Source organism: Rhineura floridana, chromosome 3 (assembly GCF_030035675.1).
Source record: "Rhineura floridana isolate rRhiFlo1 chromosome 3, rRhiFlo1.hap2, whole genome shotgun sequence".
In the NCBI taxonomy this organism is placed as follows: Eukaryota; Metazoa; Chordata; class Lepidosauria; order Squamata; family Rhineuridae; genus Rhineura; species Rhineura floridana.
In genome coordinates this window covers 211979077-211997912 of record NC_084482.1, presented here as the reverse complement: position 1 = coordinate 211997912, position 18836 = coordinate 211979077, and the positions used below count along the sequence as shown (strand labels likewise).

The 18836-nt window shown below is 44.4% G+C and overlaps 1 protein-coding gene and 2 pseudogenes across 1 annotated transcript; all 3 read left to right on the top strand.

Annotated features, from left to right (window-relative positions):
• LOC133378945 (zinc finger protein 845-like) overlaps positions 1–18836 on the top strand; it is a 159479-nt pseudogene that overhangs the window by 25601 nt on the left and 115042 nt on the right.
• The window catches only part of LOC133381987 (zinc finger protein 420-like), a 33299-nt pseudogene that overhangs the window by 8821 nt on the left and 5642 nt on the right, over positions 1–18836 (top strand).
• Positions 7664–18836, top strand: LOC133381511 (zinc finger and SCAN domain-containing protein 31-like). Its single transcript, XM_061620701.1, has 5 exons — positions 7664–8648; positions 9205–9256; positions 15620–16207; positions 17679–17760; positions 18278–18836. Exons 3-5 carry the CDS (start codon positions 15791–15793, stop codon positions 18397–18399), a joined length of 621 nt encoding a protein of 206 aa, XP_061476685.1. The 5' UTR covers positions 7664–8648; positions 9205–9256; positions 15620–15790; the 3' UTR covers positions 18400–18836.

Below are 18836 nucleotides of genomic sequence, written 5' to 3'. Positions count from 1 at the left end.
ATGTGGTTTAGGGAAAAAATATAGCCTTGTGCTGAATGCCCCTGTCATTTCAGGTTTTTAAGTAGCTAAGGAGTAAAGTCACTCCAGAGAGAGAGAGGAGACCAGGCTGGGTCTTGGGAGGGGCCCACACTGCTGAACAGCTGGTGCCACTGCCCCACTCACTCAGCAAGAAAGCTGACCCTGTACGGATGAGCAGAGGAAGAAGGCCTCTCAACCCACCCACAACAGTGGTGCAGTTGTCATGGGCTGTGCAGGGTCATCGTCCCTTTCTTTTTGGGGAGCTGCATCCTACCCGGGTCCCTCTGTTTCCGCAGCCGACTGCATGACTTTCAAAAGGCCTCTTTCCCCGTCACTGTTGCCACCTGTACAGTTTAAAGACGAGCCGCGGAGCTCACTGTGGTTTTTTTCCACAGTGAACTGGGTGGGAGGGGACATTGGTGGGAATTGGCGCTTCCTTGCTCCAGATGGACCTAGGCATACTGGGGCAAAACCGTATAAATGCCTGGAATGTGGAAAGAACTTCAATACTAATGCCTTTCTCACTGCCCATCAAAGAATTCACACTGGTAAGAAGTCATATGAAAGCTTGGAATGTGGAAAGGGCTTTAGTTGGAAAATTAAACGGTTCAAACATATAAAACCGATTCTGGCCTGCTTGCATTGGCTGCCTGTATGCTTCCAAGCTCGATTCAAGGTGCTGGTGATTTTGAGTTTTAGTGTTCCAAAATAAATATTACACAGAACAAAATTACAATGTACCATTTGTAATTCAGTAACATGAGAGCATTGATCAGAGGCCTGAGTACTGAGGTGAATGTCCTACAGTGTCCCAGTCAACGTCCTGATCTCAATCCTATTGAGAATCTGTGGCGCTCTTTGAAAATTGCGGTCCACAAGTGACATCCAACCAACCTGAACGACCTGGAGCAAATCTGCCAAGAAGAATGGCCATACTCCGACACTGTGCAAAGCTGGTCCATACCTACCCCAAAAAACTTGAAGCTGTTACTGCAGCGAAAGGTGGCTCTACCAAATATTAATATGTGGAGGCTAAATACTCATGCATGATACATGGCCCAGCTTTTTATGTTTCTTACAAATATTTTGCAACATAAAACCAATGTCACCCTACAATAATTGAACTTGAGTTTCAGTGTTCCAAAATAAAATATACAGGATGAAATTACAATGTACCATTTGCAATTCAATAAAATGAGAGCATAGGTCAGAGGTCTGAGTATTTTTGCAAGTCACTGTATTTCTTTAAATGCAGTTCTTTGGAATTTCTCACTAAAATGTGGCCTCATGCTAACACGGCATAGCTGAACTCCATTCTGATTTCTAATATACTCACAAGGTGCAACATTTGGCATTCTGGCATTTGGGAAGACAAGTCCACAGCTTCCTTCTTAGTTTATCCTTTTTCCTGGACCGGGAGCAGAGTGCTCCCAGTGCAGAGTGCTATTTGGGGGGTGGGTTTACTGTTATAGGGCCATTATGGAACCTTTCTTACACTTTGGGTCTTGCTTGTGCTTATATGTTGATGGCTAGGTGTTTGACATTGTGCGGCTCAGTGTACAAAGTAAGCAGGTGGATTTAGAGTTCTCTCCCTCTTAATTCCCGTTCACAGGACCTCCATTATATCCAATTGAGATTTACGGGCAGGATCATCTCTCAATACAAGGCAAACTGATGGCCTCTCAGGCTTTCAGAGCATCATTTTAGACTACATAGCAGGTCCATACTGGGAGGAAGGGCGGGATATAAATCAAATAAGAAATAAATGGCAAAGCCATACGCTGGGCACGCGTCTCTTGCTCTTCCATGCAGGCCTTTCCTTCTGTTTTAACTGCATTTAACTTTCTCTAACTGACAAAAATAGCTGCACTGACTTGGCTTTCCGGTTCCATTCATCTTCCAGATACAGCAACTTAGATCATCACATGTTCCCTTCTCACGCAAGCCAAAGATGTTTGGAGCCTTCTCTGCCAGCTCCCTCAAACTATTCAGGGGTTGGGAGTTTGAGCCCCCAGGAGAGGCCAAACCCCCAGGGAGGGGCCACGGCTCAGTGGGTAGAGCAGCTGCTTTGCATGCCACAGTTCATTCCCCAAAGGCATCTCCAAGGAGGGCTGGGCCTCCTCTGAAACCGTTGAGAGGGCTAGGAGAGACTTCCTGCCTGAAACCCTGGAGAGCTGCTGCCGGCCAGTGCAGACAGCACTGAGCTAGATGGACCCCAGTGCTCTGACTCCGTACAGGGCAGGAGCTCCCCGTCTTCCTCTGCTGTCTGCAGTGCCTCTTTCCTCCTCGGCTCCCTCTTCTTTTTCGAATGTAGTTTCATGGCGAAGCAAGGCCAACCAGGCCCTATTACCGCCACCTACTAACGACAGAGGAAAAACTCACTTGCACACCACACACCTTTCAACTAGCAAACCAATAAAAAACTTGCCTCTCATCTATATATCGCAGGCAATTCCATAAAAAATGGTCTCTCGTCTCACACTCCCCACAAACATCACAAATATCCGAACTCACTCGCCCAATTTAAAAAATATTGTAACGGACTGCACAATGTCCCGATAAAACGCATAGTAAACAAACTTGTCGTACGCGACCAAGTTGATTGAAAATACGGAAATCGCTCAAAACTGGATGGAAGCAAAACACCCTACGTCCCGTAGTGCCAGATTCCCACCGATGTTGCCATTCCATAACCATTTTCCTCTTAAGACAGCAATTAACTTCACTCTGTACCAAAGGCAAGCATACGCCCCAGACGCCTGATGGAGCCTAAAGCATTCCTGAATGCGCTGGGAGAGTTGGAGCTGTCTGAAGGACACCCGGTCGACACCCTGGTGATGGAGTGGAATAGGGAGATCACTAGGGCAATAGACCGGGTGGCCCCGAAACGTCCTCTCCCCCTGAATAGAACTCAGACCGCACCCTGGTATACACCGGGGTTACGCGGTCTGAGACAGGAGGTGAGACGACTAGAACGCCGGTGGCGGAAATCTTGTGCTGAAGACGATCGGACACTGGTTAGAGCAGCAATAGCGGCCTACCAGCGGGCAACAAAGGCAGCAAAGAGGCAGTTCTTCGCTGCCTCTATTGCGTCAGCAGAGTGTTGTCCCAGGAGGTTGTTCCAAGTGGTCCGAAGCCTGGTCGGTCCAGTTGCTCAGGAACCGATGGAACATTCAAAAGCCTCCTGTGACACATTTGCGAAACACTTTGCTGAAAAAATCTATCGCCTGAAGGACATGATTCCGTGCGCCGTGGTTACAGATAGTGGTCCAGAGGCGGCCAGTTGCATTCCGGCCTGCTGGGATCGGTTTCAGCCTCTTCTCTCTGATGAAGTGGACAAGGTGTTCTCTACTGTGAAGCCAACCACTTGCTTGCTTGACCCTTGCCCTTCATGGCTTGTTATGAGCTGTAAGGAAAGGCTGGGCAAGGGGATCAGAGCAGTGGTAAATGCATCCTTGGAAGAGGGTGCAATGCCATTAGCTCTCAAGGAGGCAGTGATAAAACCTATTTTGAAAAAGTCCTCCTTGGATCCCCAAGAGTTGAACAACTTTCGCCCAGTCTCTAACTTACCATTCTTGGGCAAGGTGATAGAACGAGTGGTGGCTAAACAATTACAGACACACTTGGAGGAAGCAGATTATTTAGATCCTTTCCAGTCGGGGTTCAGGACTGGACACGGAACTGAAACAGCCTTGGTCGCTTTGGTGGATGATATGAGGAGGGCGTTGGATAGGGGAGAGTATACGTCTTCCTGGATCTCTCAGCGGCTTTCGATACCGTTGACCACGGTATCCTTTTAAACCGCTTGGAGGGACTGGGAATAGGGGGCACTGTTCTACAGTGGTTCCGTTCCTATCTCTCCGGCAGATATCAACGGGTAGCATTGGGAGATGAGGTTTCAGACCCTTGGTCTCTCACCTGTGGAGTGCCACAGGGTTCTATCCTCTCTCCCATGCTATTCAACATCTATATGAAACCGCTGGGGGCTATCATCAGGAGTTTTGGGCTGCAGTGTCACCAATATGCGGATGACACTCAGCTCTATCTCTCATTTAAGTCCTCACCAGAGTTGGCTGTGAATACCGTGTCCAAGTGCCTGGAGTCCGTAAGTGGATGGATGGGAGAGAACAGGCTGAAGCTAAATCCCGACAAGACCGAGGTGTTGCTAGTGGGGGATAAAAGAAGACTGGGAAATTTTGACTTGGTCCTTAATGGGGTGAGATTACCCATAAAGGACCAGGTCCGCAGCCGAGGGGTCATTCTTGACTCCCAGCTGTCCATGGAAGCTCAAGTTTCATCAGTGAGCCGGGCAGCATGGTACCAATTACATCTGGTACAGAGGCTGCGTCCCTATCTCCCTGTACATCTTCTCCCACGGGTGATACATGCCCTGGTCTCCTCTCGCTTAGACTACTGTAATGCGCTCTACGTGGGGTTACCCTTGAAGACGGTCCGGAAACTGCAGCTGGTACAAAATGCGGCGGCACGCTTGATAAAGCAGAGCCACCGCCGGGATATTACCCCAGTGCTGGTAGATCTGCACTGGTTACCAGTTGTGTACTGGGCCCAATTTAAGGTGTTGGTATTAACCTTTAAAACCCTATATGGTTTTGGCCCAGTTTACCTGAAGGAACGCCTCCAGTATCACCAAGTATGCCGTCAAACAAGATCAGCCTCACAAGGCCTTCTCTCGGTCCCACCGGTGAAAACAGCTAGGCTGGTGCGGACCAGAGAGAGGGCTTTTTCAATCATGGCCCCCACCCTCTGGAACTCGCTCCCTTTTGACCTCCGTCATGCCTCCTCCCTGACGGTCTTTCGCAGAACTCTAAAGACCTGGTTATTCAGGCAGGCCTATGGGATTCTTGGGGTGGGCTAGGTTTTTATATTGTATTAATTGTAGATGGATTGATGTTTATGTTTGATTATTGTATATTGTTTTATATTGTATTTTTGCTGTAAGTCGCCCAGAGTGTCCGTTAAGTCGGACAGATGGGCGACTAACAAATAAAATTTATTATTATTATTAATTTATTATACATCAATAGCTGAATGCTGCCAAGCAGCCTTTGCGGTTAAATCAGCCAAGTACCGCCTGGCCCAGAGCCTCTGCTGGGTGCAGGGCACATGGGAGGGCATCTATCCAAAACCAAAGCAGAAAAAAGCATTCAGGAAAAAATAAGTAACTGGGGGTACACACCCCAAAATCTGCTCTGGGCCAGGACAAATCGTATACCCCCGGAAAGGGGAGGGTGTCCTCTATAACATACCAGCACATGCTGCCTGCCCCAGAGGTTGTGCAGGGCACCGGGCGTGGATGAGGGCATTTACGCACAACCAAAATGGACCAAAATGGACCAAAACATCCTCTAAGAGAATCCATGGCTTCCTGACGGGCCCAGAGTTTCTTGTGTGCAGAAGGAGTGGATCTGAGTAACTATATTTGAAGTGTATTATATATCATACACATATTCATACAGGTCAGGGTCCTCTGCAAGATGGCATTGGTCCCAACCCAGGCCAGAACATTTTGTTCATTCATGACACAGACAAGGTCATTTATCATTTCTGATTTTAGAGTGTTTTTAACTGTATTTAATTATGCATTTTATAACTTCTGTGATCCGCCCTGGAACATTTTAGTTAACGGCAGGAAATAAATCTAAACAACACCAACAACATTAATTTATGTATCAGAAGAATAGCCGAAATATATAGGAAAGATTATAAGGAACTTGGATGCCCATCCCAAAATATGAATTGGGGCACCACAAATCATAGTTCCACACTTCAGGGACACTGTCTTCTATTAGATGCCATCCATGCATAGTTTAGAGTCTCATCTATGAAATTACATCTTTATGCTTCTTGAGTGAATCGTTGTCTGGACATCCGGCCAAGTTTCCTTCTGCCATGGCACCAGATAACATACAGTCATCCTTTGAGAAGAATTGTTGTGCATTTGATTTATTATATCTCTAAATAACTTACTACATATATATATTATATTTCTCCAACAGGTAACAACCAAGTATACAAATGAACATATAAACAAGTGCAGACTTAATTTTTTTAAATAAAGAAATAAGGAAGTCACATTTATCAGAACTGGTAAAACAGTAAAAAACATTTTTCTTAGAAATATATTAGAACATTTTTGCAGTTCGCAAAACCAACAGAATTTCACATGGGCTGGAATTAAACAATTTCACCCATTCGAAATAATCTCCTGGTTTTCAATCATCTCTGAAATAGTAGATTTAGAAGGGGACCTTCTAAACTGCACATTGCACATCATCATTATTATTTGGTCTTTTATAGCCTCATTGCTACAATATGACTTGGAGTATTATTTTTCTTTGTGAATTTTTGGAACCACTCATCTGTTGCACAAACATCACCACATCCTGTGTTTTGAAGCTCCCTAATTCCATCGTAGAAGTTCCAATCACTTGCATTTCCCAGATTGTGGAAAGAAACAAAGTGATTTCCAGTGTTGAAAGTGATCCCTACCACTTTGTACCTGGAAAAAATAGTAAACATTTTAAAAATTAAGTACAGCTTTGCAGTTCTCAAAGTCGCATATAGCCCAGCTTCCTGTTCTCCCAGTGACCAACTAGATGCCTATTGGAATCCCAAAGAAGATTATGATTGCAACAGCACACTCCCCACATGTGTTTTCCATCAGCTGTTTGTAAAAAAATACTCATAAATATGTTCAATAGCAACCTATACAGAGACAGTTGAGATGTTATGGCTTAATCTATAGTTAGTTTACATACCAAAGGTCTGCAATTTTCCAATTATGTTGCACATGTGGATTGGAAAACCATAGAAAAGATTTGAACTGCACAGGAAAATGGGACTCTTTCTTTCCCCTGCCCGCCTTTTTCCCTGCCAGTACCTCTTTCTTGAAAGAACGAACACAATCTCTCCCTTCACCTCCATTGTGAGGAAAAAGAAATACTCCAGCTCCATTGCTGTGCTAATGTAGTTTTCCTCCAAATGCGGAATAAAATGACTTTGTATCTAGTGGTCCAAAGCCAACTGACTTGCCCAAGAGATGAGTCCTGGCTTGGGTTTCACATGGCCAAGGAAGGATCCACAATGATGCTGTGGTTTCCCACCTTCTCAGTGATGATTCAGACCCAGATTTTTTTTTTTATTCTGAATCTTGCCTGGAAACTTTCAGAAAGCCCCAATAAACCATGGCCCAATCTCCATTACTCTACTGACAAGCCCCCCTTCTGTTTCTAAAGTAACTAGCCCTAGCCAGTATCCATTTCCCTTCTGATTCCACCTTAACCTCTTAATGCAAATCTCCCCATTCACTTCATCTCAACCAACATCCTCCCCCCCCAATCTCTTTCCCTGACTGCAACCTAGAATTTCTATGGGTTTTCGTGCATGCTTTTTAAAACTGGTAGCCTGTATGCTTTATTTTAAGTCTATAAAATTTGTCTCTTGTTAGTATACTATTCTTGGTGCAGATTATGTATTTTTTCCCCTTCAGTCTATAATGTTGAATCTATAGTGATGCAGTTTGTATTAGAGATACAGAAGCTGAACAGGTTACACCAATTCCGTTTTAAATTGGTATATTTGCTTTTAATGTTTTTAGTTGCTTCAGCTATGGGGCGGTATATAAATGTAATAAATAAGTAAGTAAGTAAGTTAATTGTTTTGGCCAAACCACTCTCAGTGTCATGGCCCCGTCAGAGGACTCCTCAGATGAGGACAACTCGGGAGTAACAGCAGCAGACCCAGGAGCAGCAGGAGACACGGAGGAGCCTCCTGAGAATCCAGCTCCTTCTGCCCCTCAGCTGCAGAGCACCCCAGGGACAGCAGAGGCCCTGCAGCCAGACACAGACAGTGAACAGGATACTCCCCCCTCACCTGCAGAACGTAGACAGCAGAAGGTCAGGCAGAAGAGAGGCAGGCCTGTCTCCTTAAGGCCCAAACGCTGAGGGCTCACACCTGCTGTCCATCCTGCTCTTTATAAGGCACACCTTGGCTGCAGCTTGTTGCTGACTGCAATGTCAGGTGTGGCTTTGTGTAGACCTAGTTTCCCTGCAGCATCTCTTTGACTGACCTCCTTGGCAATTGATCCCGGACCTCCACTGACCTCGCTTCTGGACTTCTGACTCGGCAAGTATGCTTCGGATAGGCCTGGCAGATTTACAACCTGACTGCTGGCTAAGGACTTTCCTTCCCTGCCAAAGACCCAGGAATTTCCAGCCCCCCCTGACACTGCTGATGCAGTGTAGAGCTGACACTCATTGTGAGTTAATGGGACTGTTGAGTGGTCGATGTATGTGTCTACAGATGTAGTTGACAGCGGTACTGTTACTATATGGACTGTGACAGATGAGTGTTCTCACCCCCCTGGAGGTAGATTTTTGTTTTAGTCTGAACTGTACCGGAGAACTGGAGAGACACAAAGGCTTGTCCTGTTCTATACACTGAATCCCAAGGCAATGGCTTTGTGGGACTCCCCAAGACACCTAATGTGGTAGCAAGATATTTTGGGTTGTTAATGCTGTGAGTCTTTCAATTTTATGGTAAATAAAGCCATATCTCCTAAAGACAACACAGTCTCTACTGACCTTCATTCAAAGGAAAACAAACCAAGGGTAAGTGCAGGAACCCTTGGAAGTCTCTCACACCCCCAATTAAGGGTGTGTACAACACTATTAAGTTCTGTGTCTGTCAATTAACATATGTTCAGATATAACTGCTAATTTCCTCTTCACACAATTAAATGAACACTGGGTTTATCTTCGCTTTCCTGGCTAACTCTTGGGTGCCCAAATTCTGGAATGCATTCAAGTGGCAATGATAAAAGATTGTAAAAGGGGTGTCAAGGTTGCATGTTGAAACTGTACTCATGTGTGCTTACTGAACATTTCATAATGTGATTTATAGTGCCTGGTACCTTAGGTTTGCTCTCAAAGTTGGAGATGCCAGAATAAAGACTGACAGCATCTTCTTCTATTTGTACATTGTTGTGCATTATTTTAGTATTAATTTGAATTTGTATGTCCCCTTTGGCATCTTCAACTTGAAGGTTGGCAGGAAAGAATTGAAAGTCATAAAGTACACTTACCTAATGTCATTAACACTAATCTGTGCTGGAAAGTTACGAGGATCAAATTGTTCCTTATATGTTGGTTTTGTCTTCATTGCCAGTGTGATGAGCAGGAAGCATGGGTCTCCATTAATAAAAGTCCTCCTACTCAGGGTACGTGTTCCACTGCACTTTCTCACTTTTACACTGTAAGTGATAAAAAATATTTTAGTTATAATGATCACAGAAAGCATTTTGTTAAAATATTAATTTAATTCCAGAATAGGTAGAGATTTTTACCTTGTGGTTTGTTCAGGTGTGGCAATACCATGCACTTTATAATCCTGAATTAATATTTCATCAGAACTGTAGTTTTGAAAATGTACAAAACACGGAGATGAAGATGGCTCCAGCCACGAATTCAGTGAAGCTTGCAGTGTATTGGCTGCATCCAAGCTGTTTTTAAGATGAAATAAGAGGAATACTAGATATAACAATGAAAGATGGTTTGTAAACAGTATACAACTAAAACGCAGTTTCTGTCTTGCCTTTATGATTTGCACTATTATTGTATGTGTTAGCAATTTTTCGGTGAACACCCAGTGTGGCAAACCTTTGGTCCTCCGTATGCTGCTGAACTGCAACTTCTATCAGCCCGAGCAACCATGGCCGATGGCCGAGGAAGATGGGAATGTTAGTTCGCAATATCTGGAGGGCAAAAGGTTCCCCACACTTGGTGTACACAGTTGACAGAATAATTGTGGCAGCAACCTTTATGCTTCCTCTGGTTCAGTGGTTCCCAACCTTTATGACCACGGGACCCCCTTTATAAGCTGGAAAAAAATTGTGACCCCCTCCCCCCAGGGAGGCAGGTTGGCTGCCAGGAAGGAAGGGGGAAAGCAGCCTTTCTTTGCAGGCTTGTTCCTTTTGCTTCACAAAAAGCCCTCTCCTCTCATTCTAAGTAAGGGCGTTGCCAGTAGCGGCAGTGCAAGGAGACAGGAATCAGTGATAGCAATTCCCTCTTCTTCCTGGTAGCCCACCCTCAGCCTCCTTTGGCATCTGCCATGTATTTTATAGGCAGATGCTTGCCCTTTGTGCTCCTGAAAGACGCTCTGGAGCTTCAGAAAAGGCCTCCCCTCTTGTTTGGAGCAAGGGGGAGGTGTCATCTGCAGCGGCAGTGGAAAGCAGACAGTTTAGAAGGAGTGAAGATTTTTAAAAATTAATAAATAATTCATTTCTTTACTGTTCACGGCCCCCTCTGGATTACTTCACGGCCCCCCTGGGGGTCCGGGCCCCCAGGTTGGGAACCACTGCTCTGGTTAATACTGCTTTCCCAGCTTATTGTGTAAACAGCACTTAGAACACAACGAAGATGGGATATCATAACAGGGATTAATATCCTTGGAAGAGTGTTACTTCAAACCATTGCATATCTTGAAAACATTATGAAAAGATTTCTTCTTTTAAAATTTGCCAATGAATACTGATCCAGTCAAGCTAGTGGAGCAATAAATAGCAATGAAACAGTATACCTACCATATACATATTTGCCTAGACTTCATTTCCCTTATCCTTTTTGGACAGTCAAGGTTGCTACAGATGGAGTACTGTCTGGAACTAAATAAAAAGGATAGGTGGGAGGCTATCATGTCTTCTAGACCCGTAGCAATCCCACAGACTTTTTGCCACATAATTCTGAAACTGCATCAACCATTCAAGTTTCCCTGAACTCCATTTATGACTCCTAAAGGCATCATTCACTCGCAACAATCTTTGAATGGCTTCATCCTTGTTCTGCAGTCCTGATATTTCATTTTTCAATTTGGGATACAGTTCCATTATCATATGCACAATGTAGAGAAGATTGTCTATTGTGCAAGTGTTTATAAGCTTTATATTCCTTCCCTTCAGTTTCCCTTTTCCATTCCAAGGAGGACAAGATGAAACTGGCTTTTCTTTGAGTTGATGTTCAAATGGTGCTTTATAGTACTTAGGTTGCTTTTTAGGTGTGGACTGTGGTCTTTTGGACCATTTTTCTATCTCAGTGAGAGGATCTGGTATGACATCACTTAAACTAGTTTCCTCTGTCTTAATCTTCTTGGTTTTCTTTCTTTGGTTGCTGTCACTGAGAATACCAATAGCAGTTGCACGGAATCGACCCTGAATGGTGTCTTTCATAATGTCTGTAAACTGTGCTGGTCTGCGATACAGTTTGTCATTCAGAACTTCTTTTTTAATTGTTCTGAACCAATTTTCAACAGTGGCATTACAGTCTCTACTTTGGTGGCATTTTTGGTCTTGGAGCATAATGCCACTCCACAATGGCAATGTAGCAACATACTTTGACACAATTTTTTGTAGTTCATTATTGTAGTAGATATTTTGTTTTTTAATCACATTCTGTATTTCAATGCTTTCCAGATTTTGGGTGGGAACAAGTTTGGAAAAAGGTGAGCTTTTACATACGGAATCCTGTGTTTGAGAGATTCCTTCTTCTTCCAGATCAAAAGTACTTTCATGATCAGTAGTGGATATTTTTTGGTCTTTTAATTTTTTTTAACTCTGTCTATTGCACATTTACATTCATATGTTAGCTGCTTACTACCAAAAATAATGTTTAGTTTCCTAATCATCTCTTTGCATTCTGTCATTGTTTTCCCATTTTGCAGTAATGCAAATATTATTCTTTTAAAAAGCCATTGGTATTGGCAACAGAAGGAAATGTGGCAGGTTAAACAACAATGATTTCTTGAAGATCTGATTTCATAGCTGACACTCAAAAGTATTCATGGATGGCATCTCAGAGAAGACACTCTCCCAGATGCAATGAAGTGTGTTTTATGGTGCCCAACCATCTTTTGTGACGGGAACCTCATTTCCTTTTTCTTTTCCTGTACATATTCACTATATTTTCTAATACATATATGCACTTGTTTGTGCCATACAGACACCAGAAGTTCTGAATTGGGGGGGGAACCCTCTCCAGAATGCATGGCTGTATGACCTGCAGTGCCCAAAGCATGTTTGATGGTGGAAACCTACAGTTCCTTATGTATTTTCTACATAGCTTTATTATTGTTGTTGTGTATAGATATCCATACCTGTTCCATATGACCACAAACCATGCCAGGGAGGATGCAGTGGCATCTCACGGAGGACACTATTCACTTTACCCAAGTGAATGATTTTTCATAACCGACATTTTTTTTGTAGTGGTCACCCCAAATTACATATTTTGCCCTATTTACTCTTTATTTTAGCTGGGAAAGACATGCATCTCATAGAGTACATCATATTTTTTCCTGGGGTATATGATTTGTTGTGGCCGAGAGAAGTTTTTAGGCAGGGTACCCCCAGTTACTTATTTTTTCCTGTATGCTTTTTTCTGCTTTGGTTTTGGATAGATGCCCTCCCATGTGCCCTGCACCCAGCAGAGGCTCTGGGCCGGGCGGGACGCAGTGGCATCTTGTAGGGGACACCCTCCCCTTTCCTGGGGTGTATGATTTGTCCTGGCCCAGAGCAGATTTGGGGGTGTGTACCCCCAGTTACTTACTTTTTCTGCGTGTTTTTGTCCAGTTTGATTTTGGATAGATGCCCTCCCATGTGCCCTGCACCCAGCAGAGGCTATGGGCTGCGCAGGACGCAGTGGCATCTTGTAGGGGACACCCTCCCCTTTCCAGGGGTATACGATTTGTCCTGGCCCAGAGCAGATTTTGGGGTGTGTACCCCCAGTTCCTTATTTTTTTCTGTGTGTTTTTGTCCAGTTTGATTTTGGATAGATGCCCTCATGAGTGCTGGTGCCCAGCAGAGGCTCTGGGCCGGGCGGGATGCAGTGGCATCTTGTAGGGGACACCCTCCCATTTCCTGGGGTGTATGATTTGTCCTGGCCCAGAGCAGATTTTGGGGTGTGTACCCCCAGTTACTTATTTTTTTCTGCATGTTTTTGTCCAGTTTGTTTTTGGATAGATGCCCTCCCATGTGCCCTGCACCCAGCAGAGGCTCTGGGCCGGGCAGGACGCAGTGGCATCTTGTAGGGGACACCCTCCCCTTTCCAGGGGTATACAATTTGTCCTGGCCCAGAGCAGATTTTGGGGTGTGTACCCCCAGTTACTTATTTTTTTCTGCGTGTTTTTGTCCAGTTTGATTTTGCATAGATGCCCTCATGAGTGCCTGGTGCCCAGCAGAGGCTCTGGGCTGGGCGGGACACAGTGGCATCTTGTAGGGGACACCCTCCCCTTTCCGGGGGTATACGATTTGTCCTGGCCCAGAGCAGATTTTGGGGTGTGTACCCCTAGTTCCTTATTTTTTTCTGTGTGTTTTTGTCCAGTTTGACTTTGCATAGATGCCCTCATGAGTGCTGGTGCCCAGCAGAGGCTCTGGGCCGGGTGGGACGCAGTGGCATCTTGTAGGGGACACCCTCCCTTTCCCGGGGGTATACGATTTGTCCTGGCCCAGAGCAGATTTTGGGGTGTGTACCCCCAGTTACTTATGATTTATGATTTTATGACATCATTATGTATTTATGATAATATCGGAATCCTGATGATTTTGATTGTATATATTTATTATCAGTCTTGACGGGGAGAGTCTCCTGATTACAGCGATATATCATACAGGGTACCCCATTATTTATTTTGGGGTTCAGGGGCATTTTAAATTTGGCTTGACATTGCTGTAGCTATCAACTTTTCTTCTTTGTTAGTGACTGAAATTTCACACAAATAAGGAACTGGGAACTGGGAACTAGGAACCAACTTCAGCGTTGTTCCAGTCTGTGGGCCATTGTTTAGTTTTCCATATTTCTTGACAATTTTTTATCAAAATTTGGACAGATTCAGTCTCAGTAGCTTTTAGCAACTCCATTGGTATGCCACCTGTTCCTGGTGATTTGTTTCTTCCAAGAATTTTAAGAGCAGATTTCACCTCACATTCTAAAATTTCTGATTCTTCATCATTGGGTTCCTCCATGAATGAATCTGTCATCCTGGCATCTCTTTTATAGAGTTCTTCAGTGTATTGCTTCCATGTTCCTTTTATTTCATCTCGGTCTGTCAGTGTGTTCCCCTGGTGATTATTCAACATCCCTATTTGTGATTTAAATTTCCCTTTCATTTCTCTAATCTTTTGGAATAGGTTTCTTGTTCTTCCCTTTTTGTTGTCCTCTTCTATTTCTAGACAATAAATGACCTCAATTTGATGGCTAGACAGGAAAGGAATCCTGGGGGGGGCTGTATCCCCCAGAGCAAAGCTCCTCCTTTCAAAGTCCCTTTCTTTCTCACTTGGCGGTAAGTACCCAAGCACTGCATGGGTGGCCCCCTCAGATACCTTGTGAGCCCTCTCCGCCTTTGCACATTTGGTTGAAGGGTTTTCCAGGGCCACAGGACAGGGCCACAGGAGACCTGTTCAGCTGATCCATCCAAATCAGGGAGGAGAGGTACCTCTCCCTCCCCAGCAAGGCCAGGACACCACTTTGAATTAAGGCGCAATTGAAAGTATGCCTGTGAATGACCCCATTATTCACACACTGACTGATGTTATTAGTCCTCCTGGTTGACACATATGCCTATCAATGCCCCCGTTGTTCACACACTGACTGGTGTTATCACACATGTGCCCATCCAGGCAAGTAACCCCTGGGATACAGAAGGGACCTTTAAGTTAGAATAGAAAGTGCTACTGAAAATTGGCAATTTTTTTTCATCAAATGGATCAAACTTGGAAGACCCTGACTGAAAGTGAACATCCATGTCTTATTAAAAGGGTAAATAGGTGAAGAGAGCAATCCAAATGCCTACAGGGTAGGGCAGCCCCCACCCTCATCCATATCCCATCACTCAATGCCGGCTGAGATGAAGGTAAAGTTAGTTCTTCCTTAATTTGTGCTGACAATCCCAAAAATGTAGATTCTTTGCTTTCTTCCACCGCATTATACTCAAAGATCTTTCCATTTCCTTATCACAACCAGGTCATAAACTCCAGGAACTGCAGCGTTCCAATTTAATTTAATATGCAACAATATAGCTCACGTTTAACTCTGAAGGGGGACAGTTCTAAAGATAAGCAAATCTATCAAGAGATGAAAGGAATAACGTATTTCATTCACAATTAAACCAAACTTCTGTATTCCAGGAGAGGCTTGTAAAAGTTCAGAAATAAGTTAGGGAGTATAGGATCTTCTATTGAATTAGACAATTGTCCCATCTAGCTCAGTATTGTCCGCACTGACTGGCAGAGTCTCTCCAGGATTACAGGCAGGGAGTCTTTTCCAGCCCTTCCTGGAGATTCAAAGTGGGACGTTCTGTGTACAAAGCAGCAGCTCTACCACTTGAGCTACAGCCTGTCCTCTGAAAGCTTGTTTAATTAAGAATATGGGGGTAATGAGGATGACGCTAGTCCCTGGGGCCCTTTGGAGCTGCTGTTGGAGATCTGTCAGCTATCCAGAGGCCCATCTTCAAAGGAAGACGTAGGCCCCATCACTGGGTTTTTATCAAAGCTTATATGGTAGAAACAATAATCCTCATATTTGACTATTCTTAGCCAGCACATTTCCTGCTCTGCAAGCCTTTGGCCTGGGCGTAGTGATCCCTATTTGACTTCGCTCATAGAATAAGTGGACCTGCTCCTTCTGAACGTAGCCTCAGAAGGCAGAAAACAATTCCCTGAAGCAGAGAAGGGATGAGGACCCCATGAAAGACAAAGAGATGAAATATGGAACAGCAAGACCCACCTACCTCTGAAGGAGGACTTGGCCCTGATGCACTCAAGACTGGGACCTGTGCGGAGGAATTCTTGGGGGGAAACGTGCAGAAGATCTTGGGGGAGAACCCTCTCAGCTCAGATGTGCAGCGCCAGCAGTTCCGGCGTTTCCACTACCAGGCAGCTGAGGGGCCCCGAGAGGCTTGCAGCCGACTCCACCTTCTTTGCCGTCAGTGGCTGAAGCCAGAGCGACGCTCAAAGAACCAGATCCTGGACAAGGTGATCCTGGAGCAGTTCCTAGCTGTCCTGCCCCCAGAGATGGAGAGCTGGGTGAGGGAATGTGGGGCTGAGAGGAGTTCCCAGGCTGTGGCCCTGGCAGAAGGTTTCCTCCTGAGCTGGGCAGAGGACGAGAAGCAGGCAGAGCAGCAGGTGAGAGGGCTTCATGCAGACCAGGGACTGCCAATGTGGTGCCCTCCAGATATTGCTGAAGTAAAACTCCCATCATCCCTGACCATTCCTCATATTGGCTGGGGCTGATGCAGACTGGAGTTCATTTCCATCTGAAGGGCACCATGTTGGTTACCCCTGATAGCAAGTATCTCTAAGGGGTTTGCATCTATCCTTCCTTTTCTATATCAGATACTCCTCTGGGTTTTGCCTCTGTCAGTCCTCTTGATGGAGACATTTTTATTTTCTCCTGTGGGATCTTTGCTGGGGGTCCTTTCAGTAAATTAAAGACACAGGCTTAAAGCAAAAAGGTAGGCCTTTATTAAGTATACAAGCATAGGCAGGGACAGCCCCCAGAAAGTCTGGAAGGAACTGTAAAGAAATGTCGTGTGCACAGATACTTTATAGAGTACAATTACAGCATGTGACAGAAATCAACCAATCCTCCAGGTTTTTCCCTATGTAACATAACAGTTTCTTCCCTCTTGAAATATTTCCAACCAACCAGATAGCTTTATTGAAATGAATGCATGTATATTTATAATCAAGTAGATAACTCCCACCTTATTGTGTAGTTGTCTCCTCAGATTAATATCAATCTGTTCCCCCTTTTCAGATCTCACCATTCTACTGTCATAATTAGTGATGATTTTGTCCTATGCATTCCATTCCCATCATGGTTTCTGATCAGCCAAGCTGGGCAGGAACATCCATAGGACATCCATAACGGCATGTTCCTTTAGACAATTCCATGATGCAAGGCCAATTTTGGTTCCTCTTAAAGTGACTGGAAAAGTCTAGGTGAACATTCCGCTCATTACTACACTGCTATAGAGAAAGATTAATTTTATATCAATCACCATACTGTAGCTGAAGGCCACATAATATAATATTAAGAATGATTAGGGAACAAAAAAAGGGAGAAAGGTAAATCTGAGCCTAGCCACTCTCCATCAAACACAGAGGGATGTAGAAGGCAGCCCATCCCAGAATACCCCTTACCTCCAGAACACTCTTAATTATTCTATGAAATACATCATGCCATTATAAAATCTGTATCAAGCTAAAATTCCTATCTCCTTTTCTACCATTATAATTATAAAGATTTCCTTTAGCTAAAACCATTGTTCTATAATAGAAGAGATCAGAAACCTCACTCTCAAGATCAAATAGTAAAACAATACCAGATTAATGATCCACGGTCATGCTTTAGACATTTTTGGGCACGGAGAGATGTTAAGGAATTTGCAGCAAAGTGAGCTTGATCATTTTCTACCTTCCCCGCACAAAGGTCTGCCTTAATGCCTGTTGTGTGTGAATATAAGGAAAGAAATCCATTTTTCCTTCATCTAGGCCCCAAATTATTTGGGGGCCAGAGTGCTTGGGGGGAGGTTTCTCCTTCACTCTTCTCATCCTGCTCCCCATTATATGAGTTCTTATTATGCTGTTTCAGGAAAAGGGTCTGTGTGCAGAAATAGGAACTGATTTCCCTGAGGCAGAGAGGACTCCATCGGACACCAGGAAGAGGCTTCTGGGTAAGGATGTATGGGTCATATCTTTCTGTTTATTTTGACTCCTTTACTCTTGTCTCCGAGAGCCAATGTGTAGTGGTTAAGGTGTTGGACTATGGCCTGGGAGACCAGGGTTCAAGTCCCCACAATGCCTTGAAGCTCACTGGGTGACCATGGGCCAGTCACTCCCTCTCAGGCCCAGAGGAAGGCAATCGTAAACCTCCTATTCATAGGGCCACCATAAGTTGGAAACAACTGGAAGGAAGTCCATTTCCATTTTCCACTCTTGTCTCCAGCCTTTTCCACAGCTCAGAAATGCTCCTACTTACATCATGATTGTTTTACGTGGGAATCATCATTTGATTTCTGGCCTAGAGCTCAAATGAGATATTTTATCAAACAACTGAAACATAAATTGTGCATAAATACCTGAAACACACTCAGCTGATAAGACCCTCATGCAGTTAGACCTATATATTTTAACCTCTGAGAATAGCATACTGTATATTACAGGCTTTGGGGCCCATTTTCTATCTCACAGGGGATGGAATCATGTCAGCAAGACCCCTTTCTGGTAAGGATGAATGGGCCGTATCTCCATTTGGTCTGTCTCTGTTGATGTTGACTCCTTTACTCTTGTCTCCGAGAGCCAGTGTGGTGTAGTGGTTAAGGTGTTGGACTACGACCTAGGAGACCAGGGTTCAAATCCCCACACCGCCATGAAGCTCACTGGGTGACCTTGGGGCAGTCACTGCCTCTCAGCCCCAGAGGAAGGCAATCGTAAACCTCCTCTGAATACCTCTTACCATAACAACCTTATTCATATGGTCGCCATATGTCGGAAACAACATTTTCCATGCTCGTCTCCAGCTTTTTCCACAGCTCAGAAATGCTCCTACTTACATCATGATTTTTTACGTGGGAACCATCACTTTGATTTCTGGCTTAGAGCTCAAATGAGGAGATGTTTTATCGCACAACTGAAACATAAATTGTGAATAAATACCTCACTCAGCTGATAAGACCCTCATGCAGTTAGACACATATATTTTAACCTCTGAGAATAGCGTACTGTATATTACAGGCTTTTGGGCCCATTT